General features: G+C 38.6%; 2 protein-coding genes and 2 long non-coding RNA genes across 5 annotated transcripts; 2 read left to right on the top strand and 2 right to left on the bottom strand.

Annotated features, from left to right (window-relative positions):
- The first annotated feature begins 2,799 nt into the window (after positions 1 to 2,799).
- egr2b (early growth response 2b) lies at positions 2,800 to 5,349 on the top strand. Its single transcript, XM_055021092.1, has 2 exons — positions 2,800 to 3,149; positions 3,348 to 5,349. The coding sequence occupies exons 1-2, from the start codon at positions 2,978 to 2,980 to the stop codon at positions 4,514 to 4,516; spliced, it is 1,341 nt and encodes a 446-aa protein (XP_054877067.1). The 5' UTR covers positions 2,800 to 2,977; the 3' UTR covers positions 4,517 to 5,349.
- A 1,487-nt stretch (positions 5,350 to 6,836) lies between these two features.
- LOC129352301 (uncharacterized) lies at positions 6,837 to 9,329 on the top strand. 2 transcript variants are annotated; one of them, XR_008604868.1, is made up of 4 exons: positions 6,837 to 6,872; positions 7,839 to 7,922; positions 8,498 to 8,588; positions 8,752 to 9,329. It is a non-coding gene; the product is annotated as an uncharacterized LOC129352301 (long non-coding RNA). The 2 variants fall into 2 exon arrangements; XR_008604869.1 differs by having other exon boundaries at positions 6,859 to 6,872; positions 7,839 to 7,865.
- Positions 9,330 to 13,221: 3,892 nt separating this feature from the next.
- adoa (2-aminoethanethiol (cysteamine) dioxygenase a) lies at positions 13,222 to 16,678 on the bottom strand. Its single transcript, XM_055021090.1, has 3 exons — positions 16,533 to 16,678; positions 16,110 to 16,450; positions 13,222 to 14,465 (listed from the first exon to the last, which is right to left on the bottom strand). The coding sequence occupies exons 2-3, from the start codon at positions 16,443 to 16,445 to the stop codon at positions 14,022 to 14,024; spliced, it is 780 nt and encodes a 259-aa protein (XP_054877065.1). The 5' UTR covers positions 16,446 to 16,450; positions 16,533 to 16,678; the 3' UTR covers positions 13,222 to 14,021.
- Positions 16,679 to 21,956: 5,278 nt separating this feature from the next.
- Positions 21,957 to 24,760, bottom strand: LOC129352234 (uncharacterized). The gene is made up of 4 exons (XR_008604866.1): positions 23,550 to 24,760; positions 22,919 to 22,968; positions 22,660 to 22,817; positions 21,957 to 22,193 (listed from the first exon to the last, which is right to left on the bottom strand). It is a non-coding gene; the product is annotated as an uncharacterized LOC129352234 (long non-coding RNA).
- Positions 24,761 to 25,096: the final 336 nt, after the last annotated feature.

Genomic DNA, 25,096 nt, shown 5'->3' with positions numbered 1-25,096 from the left:
CACCCTGGAGATCCCGAGCATGCAACACTGCAACCCGGATCAGTGACAGGATGAGGCTGTGTTGGAGTCCAGCCAACACTGAAAGTAAGATCCATCTTGTCCTACAAGGACAAGATTCTTCTCTGGCATTCCAGAGACCAGAAACTCTGGCGTTAAAACAATCGATAATATTACTAATCATCTCAGAATGACTTTCAGATTTGACTGGGCTGATGGAGGATTACCATTACTGACTGTTCTGATCAATTTTATACAAGACAACATTTGTCACTTTAACTGGCAGAGACTCAAGGTACAAAATGAGGAATGAAAACAAAACTGTAGTTAAGAAGGATTTAAAAACTACGTCACATTTTCACCAACACCATTTCATAAAGACACGGAGAAGCTGGCAACTTCAGAGATACCAAGAAAAAGTGATAATCAAAAACAGAAAAAAAAAACAAGAAATAAATGTTTTTTACACAAACCTAACACCAAAACAATAAATAGCAACAAAAAAAATTACATTCATGCAAATTGTTACAATTAAACTAGTATAAGGCCAATCTAAGAATGAATTTAACTTAATTTAACTCCTCAAATCATTACCTCTACTACTCGACATGGTTTCCTCCTGGAGCTTTTCACCAGCAGCTGGAGTATTTGTCTCCCTTTGCTGCTGTCGAGACACCAGGAAAGGTAAGTGTTTATTCAAAGAGTTGCTAAATTCAAATTAAACCAACATAAATTATCAGAACAAATTGACCTCCCACCCTCACCCCCATCCCTCCACATTCTCCCTGTACTGGAAGGATGGCCAGTCCACCTGCGTAAAAGAATGCTGAGTTATATGTCACACCACAACTGAAATAAAGAAACATTTGTTCAGAACACTTAGGAAAGTGAAAGTTTTTATGTTTAACCTTATTAATCCCCAGTGGTTGATTTAGATATACAGTGACATCCCATTCATGTCAGGAGGATGTACAGAATGTCCATTTGAGGACTAATAATCAAAAGTTTATTTTCCCTACACTGCCAAAATACTAAATCTTACCAAGCATGTTAGTCTAGTTTGTAGAGAAAATATCTCAATGCACTTGAAATAAGACAAAATAACTTACAAGTGTTAGATGTACAGAAACTTACATGGGAAAAATGTCTTGTTATAAGTGAAAAAACATGTCTTTGCAACAAGTACATTTATCAGTATTCAAGAGTACTTAAAACAAAGTCCTATATCAAGAAAGTACTTGGAAGTTGTGTATTTTATTTCAGGGGTACTGAGATTTTTGCACTAGAACATAGACAACAAAACCTTGGTAAGGCTCTGTGTTTTTGAAGTAGCTAAATACATCAACTCATTGGTGATATGGGAGAGATGGCAACACCTGATTATTCATCAAATCCATTGTGGTAGCTGACATCGTTGGTAAAGACAGAAGTCCATACAGCTCATGTAAATTAATAAACTTTTAAAGTTTCCCTTTCTAGGCACCTTCTATAGTCAAAATGCCATATAAAAAGATATTCTGCTGATTACCTTCAGATTGATTCCAGGTTTCTACATTATGATTGGTGAACATTTGACTCTTTGCTTATCGGGTAGCTTCAGGTCACCCAAAGCCTTCCGAAAGGTTTGATTTAGATCATAACAAGATTGTGGTTGATTGTGTGATGTGGCTGTGCAACACACAAACATAAAAGCAGACAAAACGGAAAGTAGATTCCACCCAAGGTGCCCAGTGTTTTCTGTCTGTCTTTTTTCTCCACCCACAGAGGGACTTTTCACAGTCAAGTAGAGCAGAGCATCAGCGTCTGTGTGTATGGAACAGAGAAAGTGTGTGAGACAGGAACTCTTCCTAAGGACACCACAGGGGGGCATCTGTTTTTCACAACTACAATAAATTCCTGAAGGTTACATTTACTGAAGAATTATGAGCACATTTGCATGTAAAACATTGTATTTATACCATCTGTGACTTGAAGTCCACATAGCAACTGATGTTTTTTCAGAGTTTATTCTTTAGTCCAGTCTGAAAAAAATAACATAGATCTATGAGGATCAGTCAGCTTTAGGTTTTATTTATGTACCATGCAGCATGCCTCTAGAAATATTGCTTTACTTTTTCCTGCGCGCTATAAAAAAACTACAGATAACTTCGCAGTGAACTAAATCTAGTCTTTCCTAGAGCATAGTCAAATCAGACTGTCAGAAGTTTCCGAGCCTTTGAGCTAGTCAGCCAGAGGAAGAAATTCCACTTCTCTGTCCGTCTCATTTGACTGTGGTTATGCCTTTCTCTCTCACACTATCTCTTTCTCTCTCAGCTCGGTAAAACTCGTCACTTTCCGATGATCAAAAAAAAATTTCCGGAACAGAAAACCAAATATGGAATAAGGGGTGTGTCCCTATCAACCGGATTCGACCTTTTATGGTCTCAAAAGCCAAACCTCAAATCTCTTATTTTGATATTTTGTGCAACTAAATCAGAAGCAGACTGAAAAGCAACAGGTGGGGAAGGGGAACAGGTGTCAGCAGAATTCTCGCTCTGCTGTTAGGAGTTTTTTGGAGCATCGGTGTCGCTTCACAGACAGTGGAAAAAAAAACTTTCTTATCTCCTGCAGCAGCGGGCTCTCCACTGAGAAGTAATTCCCTTGAAATCGTCACGGAGCCGCCTAGCCAATCAGAATTACCTGCGCGTGCCGTCGCTAGCCCTCCCAGTCCATATTTGGGTAATGACGTAACAGCCGCGTTCAAAAGGTTCCCCATATATACATACTAGTGTCAGGGAGCCCGCTTCCGTCACCAAAGCCAGTTCTAAAGTTTGTCACATGAAGCGCAGCAGCAACACGGAGCGCATCCTCACACAACGGCGGTGACCGACAGACATGCAGTGGTGACCCCTCCGCGGCCGGGTTCCACGCGCTTATTAGACTCCAAGACACACAGCAAGGAAGACCAAGAGTCAGAGACGGAGACAGAGGTGAGCGCACCATGACAGCTAAAACTCTGGAGAAAGTGCCGGTGAATCTCGGAGGGTTCGTGCATCCCGTGGCAGACAGCGTGTACTCTGTGGATGACATCGCCGCCAGTCTGCCGACCTCTGTGGCCATCTTTCCCAACGCTGACCTGGGAGCGCATTACGACCAGATGAATGTGGCAGCAGGTACGGCAGATAAATGAGACAGATCTCTCTAATGAACTGGATATGTTTAGTAAACTGTTACAGACTTCTTTCAAAGTGTTTCTTAAGAGAGAAATATTAAATTCAAGTGTGTTCAATCAGTTGTAGGTTGCATCAAAGTGTGTGAACGCGCGCGCGCGCGTGTGATCAGGTGTGTGAATGATGGTTTGTTATCCGCAGACAGCCTGATGGCCGCTGACATGAACGCAGAGAAGCGCTCGGTGGAACTCTCCTCCTACTCCGGCGGCTTCTCCCAGCCCGCCTCCCATCGCAACCAGACCTTCACCTACATGGGGAAGTTCTCCATCGACTCCCAGTACCCCTCGAACTGGAACCCAGAGGGAGTCATTAACATCGTCTCGGGTATATTCAACGTGGCCCAGCCGCCTCCCCCTCCACCTCCTCCTTCTTCTTCAGCCTCTTCCTCCCCGGCTTCCTCTGGATCTCCTCATCACTTCTCCAGTGGAGCTTTAAGTTGCACCATGGCGGCTCAGAGCCAGGCCGACCTGGATCACCACCATCACCTGTACTCACCCCCGCCCCCTTACTCCTCCTCTGGATGCGGGGAGGTGTACCAGGACCCCTCGGCGTTTTTGTCCACCTCTTCCTGTCCGATAGCCTCGTACCCTCCGCCCTCGTACTCATCACCCAAGCAACCCAGCAGTTCAGACATACCGGGACTCTTACCCATCATCCCTGACTACTCCGGCTTCTTCCAGCCGGCCTGTCAGCGGGACATGCACCCTGCATCTATCCCAGATCGGAAGCCGTTTGTTCCGTGTCCTCTTGATACATTCCGAGTCCCTCCTCCCCTGACACCGCTGAACACTATCAGAAACTTTACTTTGGGAGCTCCGGGTGGCGGCGGCTCAGAGTCAGGGCAGCCACGGCTCTCCTCTGCCTACAGCCCCCAGAACCTGCCCCTCAGGCCGATCCTGCGGCCAAGAAAATACCCGAACAGACCCAGCAAAACGCCCGTCCACGAGCGGCCGTACCCATGTCCGGCGGAGGGCTGTGACCGGCGCTTCTCCCGCTCCGACGAACTAACCAGGCACATCCGCATCCACACTGGCCACAAACCCTTCCAGTGTCGGATCTGCATGCGGAACTTCAGCCGCAGCGACCACCTCACCACGCATATCCGCACTCACACGGGCGAGAAGCCGTTCGCCTGCGACTACTGTGGCCGCAAGTTCGCTCGGAGCGACGAGAGAAAGAGACACACTAAGATCCACCTGCGGCAGAAGGAGAGGAAAGCGTCCACGGTGTCCTCGTCCTCCTCCTGTGGAAGCTCCGCGTTGGAGCGTCCGTCAGGCGGCATCAGCGCAGCCAGTGGGATCTGTTCCTAGGTTTGCTTTGAAAACTTGTTTCCTTTGGCTGTCTGACTCACACGAACTGCTTGAAGAACTCTCTGAGTGTCGGTGTGAACGTTCGGGGAGCCGAATGAAGAACTTGTGCACGGTGGTGCACTAAGACGCACAGCCATGCTACTGAACTCACACAAATGCTTATAAGAATGCACTTTGCCTGCACAGCCTACTGAAATATGAAAAATATAAACGTTTCATTAAAAGGGGAGTCAGATATTCCCAAGTCTTTGAACTGTGACTCGGCCTGCGCTTGTACATGTAACATAACGGCAATAATGTTTCAAAGAATCGAGGACTCGTTTAAATTATTTCATTTAATATGTCTGTTGATGAGTGTTTCTCCAGTGCCTTGCTGTGTCTTTTGTACACTGACAGATTCAAGGACGCTCCTAATGCAATGTAAATCTGCCCGGGAATATGTAAAGTTGGAAGACATTCTATTTTTGTATTCAGTTTTGGTGTCGCTCCGAGTTTCCATTAATTGTTGCTTGTGTGTAAAAAGTCTGAGATGTAAATATGTTGAAAGATAATAGAGTCGTTTGTTGTGATGTGTGTTTTAAGACTTATTAAATGAACAAGGATGAGAAACACAAACTCCGCTTTTATTCCTCATGACTGGAGCGCGACGCGCCGCGCACCGCCGCGCCGCGCCGCGCAGGCATGAAGAACAACAATATCTCATCTGAATTTATAGCCTACACACTTTTTGATGTTGGAAAGTTTTATTGGGCAAATCCCTCCTTGCGTCATCTTTGGCATATCTGACTCAGAGTTTAGACCCACTCACTTTTTATTTTAGTGTCACATCAGGTTATTATCAGACAAACATGTTGAAGCTAGAAAGCAAAAAAAAAAAAAAAAGAAAGAAAAAAACAAAAATAAAAAAACTGAACGAATCCGCGCATTGGCACAGAGAAGCAGGAACAAAGACCGGAGGGAACGGATATTTCCAAAATTCCAAATATAGACACCCGATTATTTGAAGTATTTAAAAATTTGGTAATCACAGGAAAATGAGAACATATTTGTTTTCCAAAGGGGCATCTTTGTCCACACTTCACTTCTATTAACCAATTTTCTCTTCTATATTTGTCTAGGGTTATGTCGTCATCGCCTACACTGTAAAAAAGGAACCTCAGGGGTTATCACATTAACAAAAGAATATCATGTACTGTTAACTAAATAATTGCATGTTTGAGCCAAAAACATGATACAATCATGTTGCATAAACAAGATATTCCACAACTTCAACGTTTATAAAAAATTGAATCATGTTGAGCGAACATGATTCATTATAGTCAGACCGATCCTATGCTGAAGACCACGAGTGAGATCACGCGATATCACGCAAGTTCACGCAAGATTACGGGAAATCATGGGATATCACGCGAGAATACGCGAGACAATCGGTTTTTTCTCGCAAATGGAATAAAATGTATTCAAGGTGAGATAACGTGATTCAATTACGTCAGCTAGATCTTCCGCCAAAAAAAAAAAACGTCGGGGCGTATTACATTAACAAAAATATCATGTACCTTTCACACAATAATGTTGGTTTGAAGCGAAAACGTGATAAAATCATGTTGGATAAACAAGATATTCCACGACTTCACATTTATAAAATTGAATCATGTTGAGCTAACATGATTCATTATAGTTAGACTGATATTGAGCTGACGACAACGAGTGAGATCACGGGATATCACGCGAGAACACGCGAGACAATCGGTTTTTTCTCTCAACTGAACTAACGTGATTGAATGACGTTATCTCAACTTGAATACATCTAATTCCTCAAGCTCCCAGGCCTCTACCAGAGGCCTGGGAGCTTGAGGGTCCTGCGCAGTATCTTGGCTGTGCCAATATATATATATATATATATATATATATATATATATATACATATATATATATATATATATATATATATATATATATATATATATATATATATATATATATATATATATATATATATATATATATATATATATATATATATATATATATATATATATATATATATATATATATATATATATATATATATATATATATATATATATATATATTATATATATATATATATATATATATATATATATATTTTTTTTTTTTTTTTATTCAATATCAATATTTGTCAAAGTTAATCTAATAAAAAAACACAGTGACGTCAGTTCCAAAGCGCTATTGTGTCAGACTCATCTCCCGCTGAAGAGGATCCAGCGACATCAAGAGATTACGGAAAATCACGCGAGATAACTGGCTTGCACCTTGTTGGGTTTTTTCAAGGGCAGAGGAGATTCCTGGCGTGCATCTACTTAATTTGAAGAAGGTAAGAGTCAAACTATTTTCATCTAAATCCATATAAAAATATGTAACTTAAAATTTCTCTATCATTTGCACCATTTTCTACTTGTTCCATACTTGTGTCACATTATTTCATGTTTCTGTAGATTAAGTCGGTTAGGTTAAGGCAGATAGCTTTTTGTTTACATTTATCGCCGCACCATGTTAGGTACATTCTGTGCGAAAAAACTCTGCAGAGCCATATGTAGTGTAAGGGTCACAAAGCTGGTGCCAGAGACACAAATGGACCCCGGAAATGTCACAGTTTTGCTCCTCCTGAGCTCCCTGGAGGTTTAGTGGATTTTTAACACACTGATCTAACATCAGTCTATTTCTAACTATTTTAATTCTATTTCAGTAATGTTACTATGGAGGTAAATGTAGATACACACACACACTTTGGTACCTTTCTATCATCATCGAGATTCTTAATTAATTATGGTAATAAAAAGCCCTACATTTCAGTCGGTGAAACCTGCAGAAAGCATTGCTTTCTGAGCTTTGTTAAATGTTCCTAAAATACCTGTTAGTTATGGATTTCTAGTATATTTTGTCAGGCTAAAACTCTCAATGGATTATCCATTATTACAGACTTGAGCTTTCTATTTTTTTTCTTTAAAATACATATTCCTCTGCTGTAAAGATGTTGGGGTTTTTTGGACTCTTCTTTGTTGTCCCCAAATAATTGTAGCTCAGAAACAATATTGAAGTTCATTGGTTTAATTTTGAAATGTTGATGTTTTTTGTGTTGATTGTTTGTGCTCATTTTGACCTTTGTTACTATTGCTTTCTACCATGTTCAATTCACCATTGTTCTGCACATATGTGCTTGCATACAAGTGTCCAGTGGTTATATTCATGAGGCATTCAAGGGACTTGTACTAAAAGATACAACTCAGTTCAGTATGAATTGCATATTTTAATGGCTGAAAATATATCTGATCTCTTTCAGATCATCACCTGTCTGTAATCCACCTGCGTAAGTACTGGTCAAGGGGCTCATCGGCTATCAAGTTATAGATTTCAGTGGCTAATAGTAAGTTTTGCCAGATCTAAAGTGACTGAATGTAGTGTTAGAGAGCTTATAGAGCTAGAGTTCAGCTAAACATTTATTTGGCCAGTCTGTTTTATTTGTCTTTATTTGCGTGGGGATGTGGAAATGTAAGGAGTGTAGTCTCTCTCTGTCTCGTAGATATGACCTGTTAAAACATTTTACACTTAAACACCGGCATATGCGACGTTATCCATGCCCACACATAGACTGTCCATGTACTTGTAAGACATGGAATGCTTTGCATATTCATTTAAGTAGAAGGATATAGACTGTGTTGACCATTCTGTACTTTTCACATATTTCTTTGGTGATATATTCATGTCTTTATTTAAACCTCTAACAGCTTCAGTTAGATGTTTAAATGAGATGTTAAACTCCATTTTAGTCATGGCATAATGAAGGGATACTAACAATTTTAAATATCTTTCAAATAGACTGCAAGCCACTGATCACTTTTGTTGTCACTTCCTTTGAATGTAGCTATGTTTTCAAGTGTGTGAACCTATACTGCTGGAGTTTTGAGATTGTTCTCATTGTTTTTTGATCTGCATATTTAGGAAGACACTGCTGAGGTCAGACGAGAGTGCATCCTCAAATGTCTGTGTGTACCTAAATGAAGATCCAGAGAAGCTGGTGAGGGAGTACATGGTATGTTAAATTCTCTTTGTGTTTACAATAGAACTCCTAAGAGTTGTTAAAATACTTTCACCAACTAAGGTCCATGAGTGACTCAATCAATGTCAGTCTTAATTTATTTATTTAATTACATGTGAATTGTCTCTCCCCCAATACCCTTCCCTAACTCCCTTAGGACGTTGATGAATGCGCAGAAATGGCCAAAGCCGAGGCTGTCCTCGGAATCGTCATTTGAGCAGAGGGTGCAGAGGCTGCCGATGCACATCTGGATGTTGGGATTGTCCTGGAGGAGGTGGAAGTTATGAACAGCTTGGGCAGTGTATCTTCTGCAATAGTGATGCTGCTGGGACTAATCTATGCACTAAACTTGAGCTACCCTCAAGTTTAGTGCGTTCAGCACTCAACTTGCTCAGTAACTCAAGCATACCTTTGAAGTAATACAGAAAATAATAATGAAATTGGATGGAAAGAACTTATCAAAGAAAGCACAAGTTCTCAATATGAAACTCGCTGCTAAGTTGAGCAAAGTTTCACATGGAAAATGAGTGTTTAAAGTCTGCAGTAGAAAAGATTTATATTGTTACAGTTCTCTAAGTTGAGCAACTATAATGACATGTTTTATGTTGTAAAGAATTGGCTGGGAAATGAAACTGTAACCTTTTTGTAGTTGTTTTTTTATTTCAATGTCCAACTCAGCTGTGTTTTGTGCTGTGTAAAAAAACGATGTATAACAATTCTGAAAATACAATTGTGTTGTACTTTTTCTAATTGTTGAGTGTTCTTCCTACACTTTCACCTAGTGCTATCTTAAAATGCTTGATTAACGCTTGAAAATATGTCTTTGAATTAACGTCATGAAATAATGGAAAGGATTTCCACACGATTAACTAGCTGTCTTTTAGCATGAAGCATATTTGTTGAGCTAACTTGCTTTTGGTGAGTTGGACCTACTGAATCAGGTAGTGTGAAGGTACCACTGTAAAATAAGGTGGTTTCAACTAGATTTACATTCATCTTAATGAAGTTACATCAATGATTTGGTCCTAAACATTGCAGATTAGTTGGGCGGGCTGTATTGCACTACACTGGGTCATGCTATAGTAACTGAGTTAAAGGAACCTTTAAAACATATGTTGAGCCAACACATTTCATTTGAATTTGAATAACCTTAATGAATGGAGTTGAGCCAACTCATTTGATTTACAATCATCCATTGCCTTACCATAATTCTGGTTAAGCCAACATATTTGGTTTAAATTAGAACAACCTTAATGAATTATGTTTTGCCAACTCATTTATTTATATAAGAATAACCACAATATATTACGTTGAGCCAACATGTTTGATTTAGAATCACCCATTGAATCACCATTGTAACAAGTGGAGCCAACACATTTTTACATTGGAATAATCTTAATAAATTAGGTTGACCTAACACATTTGCTTTAAATAGGAGTAACACAAGTACATGGTGCTGAAATAAAGCAAAGTAATCAGTGGAAATCCTTTCCATAATTTTTTTATGTTCATCCAATGACTTATTTTTTTCAGTGTATAGAATAATCCTGTTGCGAGAGACTAACATGTCGGTCCAGGATATTATTTTACCAGAGGAACCAGGCTGAGTTCTGCACAACCAAATTTCTTTCAGTTATTTGTGGATTCAACCGGATGTGTAACCAATGAAATAACATACTTGGAAAGACTTCTTAAAATAAAAATAAAAACACTAAAATCTGAGAATTCACAGACATAAAGAGTCAAATCATTTATTATGAGGCCGAAAATAAAGACATGAGCGTCATTCTGTTTTAATCTTAGCAGAAAGATTTCAGAACTGAGACACTTCACAAGAAGAATTTGAAAAATATAAGCATTTTAGCCATTAAATGACAAAAGTTTGTTTTAAACAAATTATGATTTACTGACCTGCATCAATTTAACGTGTTGCATTTACAAACCCAACAGTTTATTGCAGCATCTATTGAGCAATCATATCAGTTTAACAGCATTTTGTTTGCAAATACACAAATATACACACGTACACACAGCTCTTCTGATTCACAGGTCAGTAGAATAACTCCAGTCTCAGTTGTCCAGTATTCATGTTTGATTGTCGTGCAGAAAATGTACACTAACGCTACTTATGTAAAAGAAAAAAAAGAGTTCATAGTCTTCATGGATTTTTTTCCCAAATATTTTCAGCAGATCCATCTTTACAGGTCTTAAGTTGATATTTTATCTTTGTTCTTGTGAAACTCACAAAATTTGAAATGACTGCACACTTACACTGATCAATTCAATGTTAGCACTAAAGCTGCATTACTAAGTTCACTTTTTTATCTACAATATTGTGATTAACTTACCTTTATAAATTCTTTGTCTATTTCCGACAGGTTAGAGTACTTTAGTTAGAATATTTGCTAGTATTTGCAGGTGAAATGAATTAATGATCTTATCTTATTGTCTTACTCTAATTAGTTGGAAAATAGTCACAAAACAAAGATGATTAAATATGATCAAACTGGCAGCTGCTCACCAGATCCTCTCTGACTGCAGGACAGACACTCTGCTGCACAGCAGCGAAGAAGCAGAGCCCAGTGGATCATCAGAAATGCTTGATAATTTAATCTATTGAAGTTGAGTTCACAAAAAAACAGTTAAGCATTTGAAAGTGGTGATTTTGGACTGTAAAGAGTTAACACGTGACATCCCAGACAGACTCAGTTTCTGCTCAACAAACCCAAGAGGAAGGTTTGAGCAACATACAACTGATTTCTGTGTTGGAAAATAAAATATGTTTTTTTTAATGTTTCTTTAAAGTTAACAAATATAATGCTTTTGAACAGGCAGAAAAAATTTTTTTGTTTAGAATAAAACTTTCAGATCAATTTAAGAATATTATTTGCCATGAAAAGGTCTTGATCAAACAGTTTATAAAGCATTTAATGCCAATGTGGTCTTCGCATTTACTTTATGTAAAATCAAATTATTTTAGGTTTGCAATACTTTAATCACATAATGTAAATTCATCTGCTTTTATCTGTTGCAAGTGATTCTTTTGAGGCAATTGGTTAATATGTGACAGGAGGCTTGGGCAACAAGATCGCCTTCAATAAATGAAGATGTTTTAGGTGTTTTAGGTGAATCTAAAGCTTCATTTGTTGTGATGTGTGTTTTAAGACTTATTAAATGAACGAGGATGAGAAACACAAACGCTGCTTTTATTTTAGGTGAAAAGATTGCTTTCAGGGGAGTAGAACTCCTCTTAGCTGGTTTTTGGTATTTACGGTACATTTCCACACCTGAAACTGCACCATGAGTGAGTTTTATGTCCATTTTTATGACCACCCTGCTCTGCCTGAGGCTTCAGCCTTACATATGATTGTTTTGCTGAGTAAAAGTGAGCAGACTCGGAGTGCACTGATTAAAATTTTTTGGCCGATCTTTGATTACCAATCTTTAAAAAGACCTGACTAGCCAATTCAGATTTGAACTGCTACTATTCTTTTTGTCTGAAACGTCACTAAATATAGCAAGAGAGTTTCTGAGACTTGACCTGGTGGGCAGGTCTGTTAGTTCAAACTCTCCCAACAGAGAGAAAGAGGACAGAGGTTTACTTTTAGGACTCTGTTAAAACCCTCTCCAAGCAGGTGTTGCAGATTTGCAACAACTTAGCCAGTCTTTTCAAGTAATTTGAGCCTGAGAGGGTTAAGGTAAGTAAAATCGGTGGATAGTATCAGCTTCTCATATGCCGATTATCCCAAAATTAAAGAAATTGGCACAGATGAGTCAGTTGATAAATCAGTGCCAAACTATCACTGCTCTCTTGGCCTGGTAAAACCAGCTCCTTGTTCTAAATATTGGTTTCATCCAGAGGGTCTGGACTCAGGCTGTTAACAACACATTGCTTCCTGGAAGCATTGTCTGTGTTAAGGTTTTAAATTTTACCCAACTGCAAACATTTGCCTGTGAAGTATGTAATGTGGCCGTTCGATGGTAAGTTTACCAGAAATGACCTGTGTTGAGGCAGACTGTGTTATAAGTGAGAAGTTATTTTTCCAAAAGGAAGGCAATGGCCAAACTATTGCTTTCTATTTCCTGTGAGAATCTGAGAAACTATTTATAAGCATGAGCCAGGAACTGTTTCAATACAGTGAGTAGTTTCTAGTTGAAAAGTTTTTAACTTGGGTGTTCTATGAGTAATTACAATGTACAATGTTATCAAGTTAGCCAGCTTCTGTAAATTTAAGATGCACAACTTGCATTTACTAACATTAGGTTTGGAAAATTTGATTTTCTTTGAGGAAAAAACATTTGCATATGCATATATAAGTCCACTTATTGCATTTTACAGTGAACATCCTCTTGTTTCTTAGTCCTATTAGTGATGCTTATGTGTCTTCAGAGTTAATTACTGATTATCAGTGATCAGAAACATGGAAAAAGAATCTCCTCATATCCATTCAAATGATTTGGGCTGACAGTGTGACCTGAGCATGAAGAAAACATTTCCTTCAGCCTTGCTACCAGATGCTACTGGATAAGAACCAGGGTGGATCCTACTGGTGATGATGGAGGTATTCCTTTGAAATAATTCAAAAGTTAAGAAGTGGAAAGGTGAATCACAAAAGCTGAAAGCTAATAAAGGTTGAGGATTATTCATGAGGATCCTCATGTTTATTACTCCATTTACACTCAGCAGAAAAACAATAATTATGGCAGATATACAGACCTGTGTAGACTCAGAAGAAGGCACACTATAGATTAGGTAGCATACAGTAGCATGACAGGAATTATAGTGAGTCCAAATAGTATTTTGTCATTTCTAACAGGCCTAATAGGCCTCTAACATGGTGTGCTCTACAGTCTCCATCTGGATTCAGTCACAATAAGTCAAGTGACAATACAACACATCAAAACACCACAAAGCAGCAGCTTTCTGTTTTATCAAATACACAATAACTATAAGGAAACATTGACATTGATATATATAAACAAGTTTAAGGCTTTATAGAATGTAGTGTGGGCACTTGGGAAGAAGGAGAAAAAGTATTTAATAAAAATAACATCATTGCTAGGTATAGAAATATTCACAATAAGGCAGGAGCAAGCTTTGGCATTAAGATGTGGAGGTCTTCTGCAGCAGAGACTTCATGGGAAAAGCTGCCACGTTTCTAACCATAACACATTATTCACACATTGTTTGGCAAATGACATTCATCTGTGTACAAGATAATATATGATTCAAAGAAATATAATATCAGATTAGGAATGTCCCTTCCTGGCCACCTTCCAGACCTCTTCCAGTAGAGTTCAGGAGCAGAGCGTTCCGGCTGATTCTCACTCCAGAGGTGGGATCCCGGGAACAGGTGCAGAAAGTCAGAATTCCTGGTGGTTGGATGAGTGGACGTCTGGGTGTTATTCCAGTAAGAGGGGTGTGACTCAAATGGAGACCACAGGGCCTGGGTAAGGTTCCCCCCCACACCAGAAGTCCTCTGGCTGAGGGATTTCAAGAAGCCACCCCTCATTCTCCTTCTTGTCCCCCAGTTGCTCCTGGTCGACCTTTGCACCCGTCGCCGGCTCGCCCTCGCTCCACAGGACTCTGTAATAGTGACAGTCCCGGCCATCGTCCGGGTTGTAGGGAGGAGCCAGGATGTCCAGGAAAGCAGCCGGCCCATCCACCGCATCAATCTGGTGGAGGTTATCTCGCACGGGCGTGAGGAGGCACGGCCCGCTGTTCTCAGAGTATTCAGCCACAGAGCGGAGCACGGAGCGCCACACCACCGCCGTCTGCAGCGGAGCCAGGGCCGGCTCCAGACGAGGCGGGACAGGATGACTGTTCTCCAGCTTGTCCAAACACCTGACGTTCACCTTTCCATACAGGACCTATACAGATGACAGAAAACTGTCAGGATTAACGGTAAAAACTTCAATTTCCAATTCTTACTTTGAGTCCACCTTTCAGAGCCACAAAGAACATCATTTCTTTTAGAAGTTGTTGATATGATGCAAAAACAGCGACGTTCCAGTCTGATCCAAAGTATCAGCATGGTAATTCTGACTGACATGCATCAGAGATCCTGACTACAGTCATGTGAACCTCCAGTCCAACAACATGAAAGCTGAAAATAATAATAATAATAGTAATAATAATAATAATGGAGAAACTGGGTTCCGATCTAAGAAAGGAATTCAAATAATTGACTTTTCTGACACATCTGTAAGGTGTCAGAAAACTACAATGGAATCTAAAAACTAGTGTTGCTAATATGTTTCAAACAAAGTAAAAACAAGTTAGTCAGTCAACAAGGGATGAACGATATCGACACAACCATCACTTCAATAAATAAATCTAGTCTGATTTTAACAATCAATATTTATTTCCATCTTGTTGCTGCTTGTTTCTAGAGGGGGAGGGAAGAAGGTTGGTCATATGATGGTGAAGTTAGCTGTGTGGTCGTTTTTTTTTTGAGGTGTGAAATGGGAAGTAAAATATATATGATATTGGTTATCGCTCATTACAGCAATATTAATATCAACCCAAATTTTTATATCAGTGCATTCCTACAGTCATCATTTCAAAGACCTTTGAGATAAGAAATACTTCAACTCAAAGTCTGTGCTGTAAAAACACAGGTATGAGACTGAGATGGTGTATTCGTTATTTTAAATGAATGAATTAAAAACACCAGCAGGAGGAGCCCATCTGGGGAGCTTTTCTATTATTTTAATCAACAATAATAATTTCTATGAAATAATTTTTGTCCAACATGTGTCGTTACATCCAAAACAGAAATTCTCTCCAAATTGTGCAACATGTGATAGAACTGTAAACATTTCAAAAATAGTGACAAAACCTCATCTAACACATAAACTCTACATGTATCTTTGTCAGAAAGATTGCTCTAACTATCACAGAAAAAGGAACAACATAATTTCTCATAAATGCGTTAAGCTTCTGTGAACCTTTGTTGGTTGTTGTGGTTTTGGACACAAAACAGCCAAGTTGGGGTTTTTTCCCTGACGTACTCATCAAAATTAACAGTTTCTAATTATTCATAACAGATAATAAAAAAATATTAAATTAGGATACAAGTATAGCCACTTTCAGAGCAAGAAGTGAAGCATCTAGGTTCTATACATCTACAAAAGAAATTTCTAATCCTTCAATAAAAACTAAAAACTTTGGTGCATAAGTGTGGTCCATCATCACCAGCTGCAACCCAAACATATTTAAGTTCATTTTAATGACTTTCACAACAGTTTAGCTAAATTGGCTACTACAACTGATAAAATGAATAAAGTGCTTTTGAATAAAACTAATTATATCTTGCATAGTAAAGGATAACAGGTGGTGAAGGTAGTTCCGGTGGATTTGCTGTTTCCACAGATAAAGTTTAGGTTTTAAGGTAAAATATAACCTTAGCAGGGTATTTCAAAACAGGGTCAGTCTGTTCTCCAAGCAGCATAAGATACTTTTAACTCAGGTGGGAGAAAAAGAGCTCTGGACAAACTGGCAGACAATGAGACCTTGAGCATCCCGTTCATTCCTGGGTGGTCGTGGAGCGGGATAGAGGTCCCGGCCTTCAGCAGGAACACCCCCATGCTGAACACCTCCGTCTCGCAGATATGCATATAGGTGACTGGGGGGCTCTGAGGTGCAGCTGCGCCGGAGCTCGGTTTGATTTTCGGTGGAATAATTTTCAGGTCCTTGGCCCGGACGGAGGTCACTAAGGAGATGAGTTCATTGAACTTGTCCGTAACGACGCTTCCGTCCCCGTTGTTCGAAGACCTGCAGTCTTTAAACGTGATAAAGGCCTGCTTCGCTATTTTCTGGATCAGGGCAGTTTTGTTGTCTCGCGGCATTCTGGCTGCGGTGGGGGAAAAAAAACTAACGGTTACCAGGGAGTCCCTGCTCCGCTGTAAAAACAGCTGAAAAAGCCTCTTACACACCCTGTTGTCTCCGAGTGTCTCACAGCGCTGCTAGGTCCGACTTCAGAAAAGACTAGTTTGACGAGTTTACAGTAACAGAAAATAATTCATGGTGATAATGTCAAATTTCACCGCCACATACTAGCCTCCCACATCACATTTTTCCTCGTCTCGCCCCCTACACGTCAAACCTCACTGGGCATGCGCATAACACGAAAAGCAACTTGGGATATGAAGTTCCATAAGAAAATAACAGGCCTCGATCGGGTCAGAATTTAACATTGAATCAGTATGGCTTACTGTTAAATTCTGATTAAATTAAGTTGACTTTTCTTTTTAATACCATTCTACCATTCTAATTTATTCCGAAAGGAAAAAAAAAATTAGCATTTCTGTTAATGACACTACATTTCCCAGTAGGCAACAACTAGAGAGGGGAAAGCCAGACAGGCCATTGAACTCTCCGCAACCCTCCCAATTACCAGCATCTCTCTGGCGTGGTTTCATCACAGTTTTTACCCCCTTGCCAGCTTCAATTTTACAGTAATATTTTAACTTTCCATACAGTATATAATATTTATATTCTTAAAATTAATGGAAGAAAGAGAGATGCTCTGTGTTACTTTGGAAGTTTCTTTGAAGTTCTACATTTTATTGTAAAGAACACATTTTGAAATGAATGTTCTACTTCAGTACCTTTATTAATAAATAAACAATTTTTCTAATTATGAGTGAAATATGAGTTTATTTGGTGTTTATTTCTGTGAAATTGTCGCTTTGATTTTTGAAACCAGCTTTTATTTTGAAAGCGAATGCGGAGTGTTTTTCCGTTTTGGGGTGACGAGCTCCAGCCTGCAGGTGGATTGCTGGGCTTCCAGCCTTCGACTTTCTTGAGTAAAGCAGACTATTTTCAGGTAAAGAAATTTTGTAAGCAATTGGAAGAGCTTTTAAGGACTGGCACAACTCTTTAAGAAGACCGAAAACGAATATAAAATTTTAAACAACACATAATGAGCATCAGACTAATTGACTGAAGTCAGGGGCAATGTATTGTCTGCTTCTAAGGATTGGGGCTTCAGTTAGTAAACATAAGACTAAGCACAGAAAAATGCAACTAAAAATTAGGAAGATATGTTTTTCATAGGTTTTTTCCTTGAAAAGCCTATGAAAATCATATGCACTTAAAAAGCCAGGCTTTTTTATGTGCATATGTTCATCTTTAGTTTTTGTGGTATTGAATATAGTGTATTCATAGAAAGTATATTTTGAAATGTATTTTTGCTCAAACTGGTATATTTTGTAACAACTGATAATGATTTTTTTTTATTATTAATCTTGAATATGAATCTAGTCTTATGATACATCACAAATGTTTTTACTGTGTCATTGTCGTCAGCAGTAGGTAAAAATGACTTATATTATTAATCATCCAGTCTATATTTAAAACATAAATTTTTTTTAAAAGTCTGACATTCTTTAAAAGTCTGACATTCTGATTCCATGTTTTTATACTAATATGTAGACAAAAACCTGTGCTGTAGTCTCTTTGATAAAGAATATATTTTGTCTAAAAATAATTAGGATGATTCCCAAATGGCCAGACAAAAAAGTGGCAAAAGCAAAGGTGGATGATTAGCAGTACTTGTCAACAACTGATGGAGTCATCCAAAACAAGCTATTGTGGAATATTGTCTCTGTCCTTGGATATTGAGATAACAGCATCTCAGGACAATTAGATCCTTCCTGCCCACAATATCATCATCCACAACAAAAGCGTTGGATGATACAAGTTACAACAAACTTTAATTTCTTTTTGGGATAAATATAGTATTTTTGAATTGAATTAATTTCCACTTACGCTTCAAATCATGTCCCTCAGCTTAAAAAAACTAAAAACTAAAAAAACCATTAAGCTTCAAACACACAACCCAAAAGGTTGATGGTTTATTTGTTATTAATGAGTTCTTAGTGTTATTGAATTTCACTGGAAAATTGAGAATTGATCGTCTTTGATCTGCAGATCACTGATCACAATGGAAGATGGCCCATTCTGATTGGTTCATCACCTGAGTAACTGAGTTCAGCCTGTTGTTGAGATTCTTCCCAGCAAATACAGATATTTACACTCCTGTGGTAAACTCTGTCCATATTGGATGGTAAAGGACTTCAATGTAGCTTAAATATGTTTTCTTTTTCAGTGATTATAGATTTAACCGCATGAAGATGATATTTTTACTACCTGGACGTCTAAACAGTTATTACACATTCAGATAATTTATTAAATGAGACATTTAATACTATGGTTGAGTTTCTTATTCAGAGTGATTAACCAACTGCAGCTAAAGGGGAAGCACCTAGAACCCTATATTACCCTATATTATCAACCAGGCTCAGTTTATAATTTTCTTTAAATTTTCTTTAAACCTTTGCAAACACGTAGTTTAAGTGAAAATTTGTTCATATAACTGGAAGAATAAAATGTAAAGAAATTAAATTCAGAGATTCAGATCGCAATAATACAGACATTTCTGAAAACATCATAAAACAACATAAAATTGTTTTGGTCTAGAGCAACTGAGAGCTGCTCACCAGGATCTTAACACATGTATTGGTCAAAACCTAAAATCATCAATAATGACAGGATCTGATTTTTACCCATTTTTTAAAATGTTTTTTTATATATACATTGAAATTTTTTGTGTTTTTTGTATTCAAAATATATTCAGCAGCATATCACTTATACAGAAAACAATTAAACAATCAGTTAATCTTTATTAAAAGAACACTCCAGCTGTAGCTTCAATATAGAGAACAAAAAGAGAGAGAACATTATGGTAATGTCAGTGATAGCTGCAGATTATTGGTGAATGAAGGGAATAAGTAAAGTGGGGGAAAGTGGCCATTATGTCCTCCAGGAGCTTAAGCCAATAGCGACATAATTACTGAGATACCTTATGACACGGGCGTCATAAGACTATTATTAATAGACCCAGATCTCATGAAAAATTTAATTTAATATATTTATGTATTTACAACATATGTTGTTTGCTCTCAAAGTGCCTCAATTCTGTAGTCAATTGGTAATTATGTTATTATGGGTTTTTTGCCTCCAGTCAGAGAACTGTGTTTCTGTTTTTTATTATGAAAACGCTAATCATTTCTTACATATAGAAGAACTAGCAATTGATCAGACTTTTCTTTATAATCCTACAAAGTGAATGTCTTAAGGCATGGGCGTCAAACTCCAGCTGAATAAAATAATTAGGTCACTGAGGCTCTGGAGAACTGATCCACACAAGGAGGAGGAAATAAAACCATTTCATTCCAGTGTTTTGTGCCAGTGGCACATCTAAACACTGATGCACAGTGGCCCTTCGAGACTGGAGTTTGACACCTGTGTAAAGGTAACATTTTTCTTTGGTCTTTAGCTGCTTTTTTCACAAAGTCCTACTGTAATATTTCTGATATTTACCTACTCATTCGTCCTAATTAAATTTATTGAATTCATTTCCTGTTCCTTAACTTTGACAGCATATTGTGCAGCCTGAGCATAAAAAATGATGAAGGCACCGGATGAAGAACCTAAGAGGATTCTGGGATACATTTTCTGTACAAGGAAAGGATCCAACAAACCCATGAAAGAGGACCTGTGAAAAATCTGAGGTTCAGTTAATCTTCTATTTATCTGTGACCCTAGTCTATATGTCAGAGGTATCTGATCATGCAAAAATAGAAATAAAAAATCTATTTGTAGTAAACAAAAATGAACAAAGGGGAAAAAAAATCATAAATAACCATATTCAGGATCTCCCCTTGATTCACTAGTGACCTGTCCAGTATCTCCCCTCTTGTCCAGTGGCTGCTGGATATGGACACCACAGCTACCCATAACGCTGAGACTCTACAAAGATAAGAGGCTAAATATGATGGCTGGAATCCAAATAATATATTCACAGATAAAAACATGAATACAAACACAAATAAAGCAAAATTTATAATAAGTAGATCACAATAAGGGCAGAATATCCCAGCCAGCACACCTAGGTGGGCCCCATATGGGATATAAGTGGGCAGGCAATATGGGTCCCAAAAGGGTTTGTCCACGGTTTCCATGGTGGCCCCACATGGGTTTGCCCAAGTAGATTTTAATGGGTGCTAACTGGGTTTTCAGTGGGTCCCACATGGTTAACTCACATGAGGCCCATCTGTGGCCCACTAGGGTGCTGTCAAGAATATTTACGTGGGTCCCAATTGGGTCTGAACTGGGCTAGAATATGGGTACCAAGTGGGTTTGTCCACGGTTTCCATGGTGGCCCCACATGGGTTTGCCCAAGTAGATTTTAATGGGTGCTGACTGGGTTTTCAGTGGGTCCCACATGGTTAACTCACATGAGGCCCATCTGTGGCCCACTAGGGTGCTGTCAAGAATATTTACGTGGGTCCCAATTGGGTCTGAACTGGGCTAGAATATGGGTACCAAGTGGGTTTGTCCACGGTTTCCATGGTGGCCCCACATGGGTTTGCCCAAGTAGATTTTAATGGGTGCTGACTGGGTTTTCAGTGGGTCCCACATGGTTAACTCACATGAGGCCCATCTGTGGCCCACTAGGGTGCTGTCAAGAATATTTACGTGGGTCCCAATTGGGTCTGAACTGGGCTAGAATATGGGTACCAAGTGGGTTTGTCCACGGTTTCCATGGTGGCCCCACATGGGTTTGCCCAAGTAGATTTTAATGGGTGCTGACTGGGTTTTCAGTGGGGCCCATGTGGTTAACTTACATGAGGCTCATCTGTGGCCCACTAGGGTGCTGTCAGGAATATTTACCTGGGTCCCAATTGGGTCTGAACTGGGCTAGAATATGGGTAACAAGTGGGTTTGTCCACGGTTTCCATGGTGGCCCCACATGGGTTTGCCCAGGTTGATTTCAATGGGTGCTAACTGGGCTTTCAGTGGGACCCAGATGCCTTAATCCTGTAGGAACAATTCTCATCTAACCTGGATGTGAATTACATTCATAGATATGCAATCTTGATCAACAATCCAAAGTCCAGCTTAAAACGTGTTCAAATAAAAAAAAAAAAAAAAGAGATGAAAAATTTATTTTGCTCAAGGCTTTTATTTAGTAATTTAAAATATTGTCAGGAGTTATTTTTTACCTCACTACAGCAATTATTAGAACTTCATTAATACTCAGGGAATGGTGCCACAAAAAGAAATCTGCAATTATTCACAACATCTTTGAAAATAACAGAAGCTAGTTTACTATAACAAACTTATAAACAGATCTATAAATATATATCTATAGATGCACACAAATAAAGACACCTACATATTTTCCTACAGGTCTATAAATGTATACATCTAAATACTATCTATATAACTTTATACACGTATATTCACATTGATACACACAATGTGAATATACACACCTATGAAGATCTTTCACAATACATTTTTGTTAAACATTTTTAAAAATAACCTACATGCCATATGCATGCTTAAATTTGAAATCTCTCATACTTTACTGAAACTGTCCATCTTGAAAGACCTCCCCAACCTGAGTTTGAACTGGCAGTCTCTCTAGTCTATTTCCACTTCCACTCGGGCTCCAGTAAACCACTTCGAGAGTCTTTGCTGTATGCTTGTGTGATTCTGTAGATGGATCATTTCTTTTAAGTCCCCTGAAATAACAAGCAAAGGTAGAAATTGTATTAGTGTTTCATTTTAGCACAATGTAACATTCATGAGATTTGCATCTCCCCCTTCATGGGGCAAAAATGCTTGCAGAGATATGCCATAATCAAAAGGACTCTTGAGTCATCATTATTATGTACAGAAACTATATTCTTACTGTAAATTTAAAATATATCCATCTATATAAATCAACTACTAGGTTCTATCGTGGTTTTGTGGTTATTTTAATATTGTTTGAAATGCAAACAATATTACCTTCAAATTTTTAAGTTCTTAACAACAGTGAAAGAATACTGTTCAAATAAAACCAAAAATTGAAGACTCAATTTTTAACCTAAAAACATTACTAAAAATAACAAACAAAAGCATAAAACAACCAAAATAAATTAACATATGTTTAAGAAAGAAAAGTGAAAAAAAAAAGTTACTCTGACAATAAAAACTGATATTTACCATACAAAACATCAAAGAGACGCAGGTCCAAGAGCTTGTTTCCAATGTTGGCCAAAAAGGTTGAACTGGACTTCCAGTTCATGGGACATGAGGAATCGCACAGCTGGTTGTATTGTGTCATCTAAGGATGCTCCTCCAATTTCTGTAGCCATGGCAACCTTAAGTACAATGACAATAACAGGACAACATTTTGTTTTTGTTCATCAGTTTGTCATTATATCACTCTTATGTGCTTAATTTCACTAACATATTAATCTACCTTTTTCAAATCATTATAAAGTGATCTTCACACGCTGATCCTCTTGAAGCCTGCAAAATATATATTTTATTAGTGCAATATAACATTTAGACTTTTCAAAAAAATAAAAAAATTAAGGCAAAACAGCCTTTGTATAGATTAACTACTGAAGCCTTATATTGTAAACACTGAACAGTTTTGCAATTATCCTAATTTCTTTGTTAACGTGACAGGACTAAGACAGTAGTATTACTCTTAAGAGAAGTTTAGAAAATCACTATAAATGTAACTAATAAAGCCTAAAACATTGCACATATAAAAAAATTAGAGCTACAATTAAATATAAGTACATTTCACATAACTGCTAGCTAAATATTGCAAAAATATCAAAAAGAATTTCTTCATCTTTCAATATTTGTTTCAGGCTTGGCCACTGATTGACATGATGGGTTTCAATTTACGGACCCACATGCAGTAACCACACGTTGGATAGGGATGAGTGAGTGATTTATTTACAACAGGACAAAATAAAATCTATTTCCCGGACATCAGCGGAAGGGTGAGGACCACTCGACCAGCTTGGCCTGAAACGAGAACTTAGTTATGACGGGCTTAGAATGAGTGATCGGAGGGGAAACAGGAACAGGCTTACTTCGGTGCGGGTCTTTCGAGGCGTGGGTGTGAGATGCCAGGTTCCTGAGAGAGGGTGTGCAGCGGTTCCGAAGGTAAATGCGAGGTGGGAATGGAAGAGAGCTGGAAGCTCGAAGGGTGGAGTGGAGGCAGTGGAATCGGCGGAGCGAGCAGGCAGGTATTCACTGGTGAGTTCTCGAATGAGGCGACAAAACCCCTAGGATCGAACAAACACAGAGACCAGGTGACTTCTAGTAGACACAGAAACGTTCTCAGAAAACTGTTCACAACAGGAGAGGCCAGAGTGACTACCGGTGTATGCAACCATCTAGCATACACCAGTAGAATCTTCAGTCAATCTAGCGTAGACTGAAGATTCTGCTGCTCCTCCACCTGTGCCAAGCTCCACGGGCTCCTCGCTGAAATAAGATGCGACACTCACATACACACACAGGAACCCTGACACTGATGACTACTCTAGACCAACACAATAGCGGCAGATTGAAATAAACTATGACATAACAAAACGCTTTAAAGTGTCACACAACAATTAAAAAAAGAATTTAAAAATATGAACTACAATGCCTTCATCCTATTTACAAAAAACCTTTTAGGCCCAATATACTGAAACCACATGGGCCCCATATAGTGTTCCCATTTCTGTCCCATGCCCGGTTAGCCCACGTTAATGCTGAATTGGGCCCATACATTTAACCCAATTGAGCCAACAATATGAGTCCCATTTCGGTTAACCTTTTGAGCCTCACGCAGTTGGCCCAGATAAAACCCATGCCCTCTTATCATTACCTATATAGCCCAAAGCTAAACGATTCAATGCAGTTTTATTGAAAAAAACGACAATAATAATCTTGCATGGGTCCCAGCCAAACCAGCCTGAATCCATACATGAGACCCACCCATGCATGCTGATGTGACTGTGAGAAAGATTATTAAAAGCCCAAGTACATAGAATGAAAGCACAATAGTTACTCTTTTTAAATCATACAAATGGTTTTATTGTGTCCAGACACTTTGTAACAACCTCTGCTAGCAACATAGATTCTTCAGTGAACCGATTTCATTCTGCCTCGTTGGCGCTCAAATGAACCAATGGCAGCTCAACAAATAGAATGGCGGCGGTATTTGAAAATGGTTTGGCCCACAACGCTGCGTTTGAAATCGGTCTGCACTAAAATCTGCTTATTGTGTGTAGCTGTGTGTGTTAGCAATATCAGAAAAAAGTATCACCCTAAAGAAAAGCAAAAATAACAATAACAATTAAGTCTCTTTTGGGATACTGTCGTCCGATTTGTTACGAGCAACAATTTTTTTAACAAGCGATTTAAAATCTCTCCCTAAAATTTGGTACTAGGTAGAATGTACTTACAGATTCTTTCGTAGATCAGCCAACAGGCAGACTCCGCGCCAACGGACTGATGAAGAGAACAGGCTTGATTTTGAAACCGCATATCCATCCGCAGGTCATTTTACGTTTTCCAAGAAACACAAGATTAATTTTTGAGAGTGCTACATCGGTTTAACAAATGTAAAACCGATGTAGCAAAAGTT

This window comes from Poeciliopsis prolifica, unplaced genomic scaffold (assembly GCF_027474105.1).
Source record: "Poeciliopsis prolifica strain line A6 unplaced genomic scaffold, Auburn_PproV2 SCAFFOLD074, whole genome shotgun sequence".
NCBI lineage: Eukaryota > Metazoa > Chordata > Actinopteri > Cyprinodontiformes > Poeciliidae > Poeciliopsis > Poeciliopsis prolifica.
Note: the sequence above shows the minus strand (reverse complement) of the source record. Positions and strands in the feature narration are given on the sequence as shown.

What these genes read in the sequence shown, in the direction of transcription:
- egr2b (XM_055021092.1), top strand. Translation starts at nt 2,978, where the DNA reads ATGACAGCTAAAACTCTGGAGAAAGTGCCGGTGAATCTCGGAGGGTTC. An exon ending in CCAGATGAATGTGGCAGCAG is followed by an intron (nt 3,150 to 3,347) that starts GTACGGCAGATA and finishes TGTTATCCGCAG; the next exon opens with ACAGCCTGATGGCCGCTGAC.
- adoa (XM_055021090.1), bottom strand. Translation starts at nt 16,445, where the DNA reads ATGCCGCGAGACAACAAAACTGCCCTGATCCAGAAAATAGCGAAGCAG. An exon ending in GAATGAACGGGATGCTCAAG is followed by an intron (nt 14,466 to 16,109) that starts GTCTCATTGTCT and finishes TCATCTGTATAG; the next exon opens with GTCCTGTATGGAAAGGTGAA.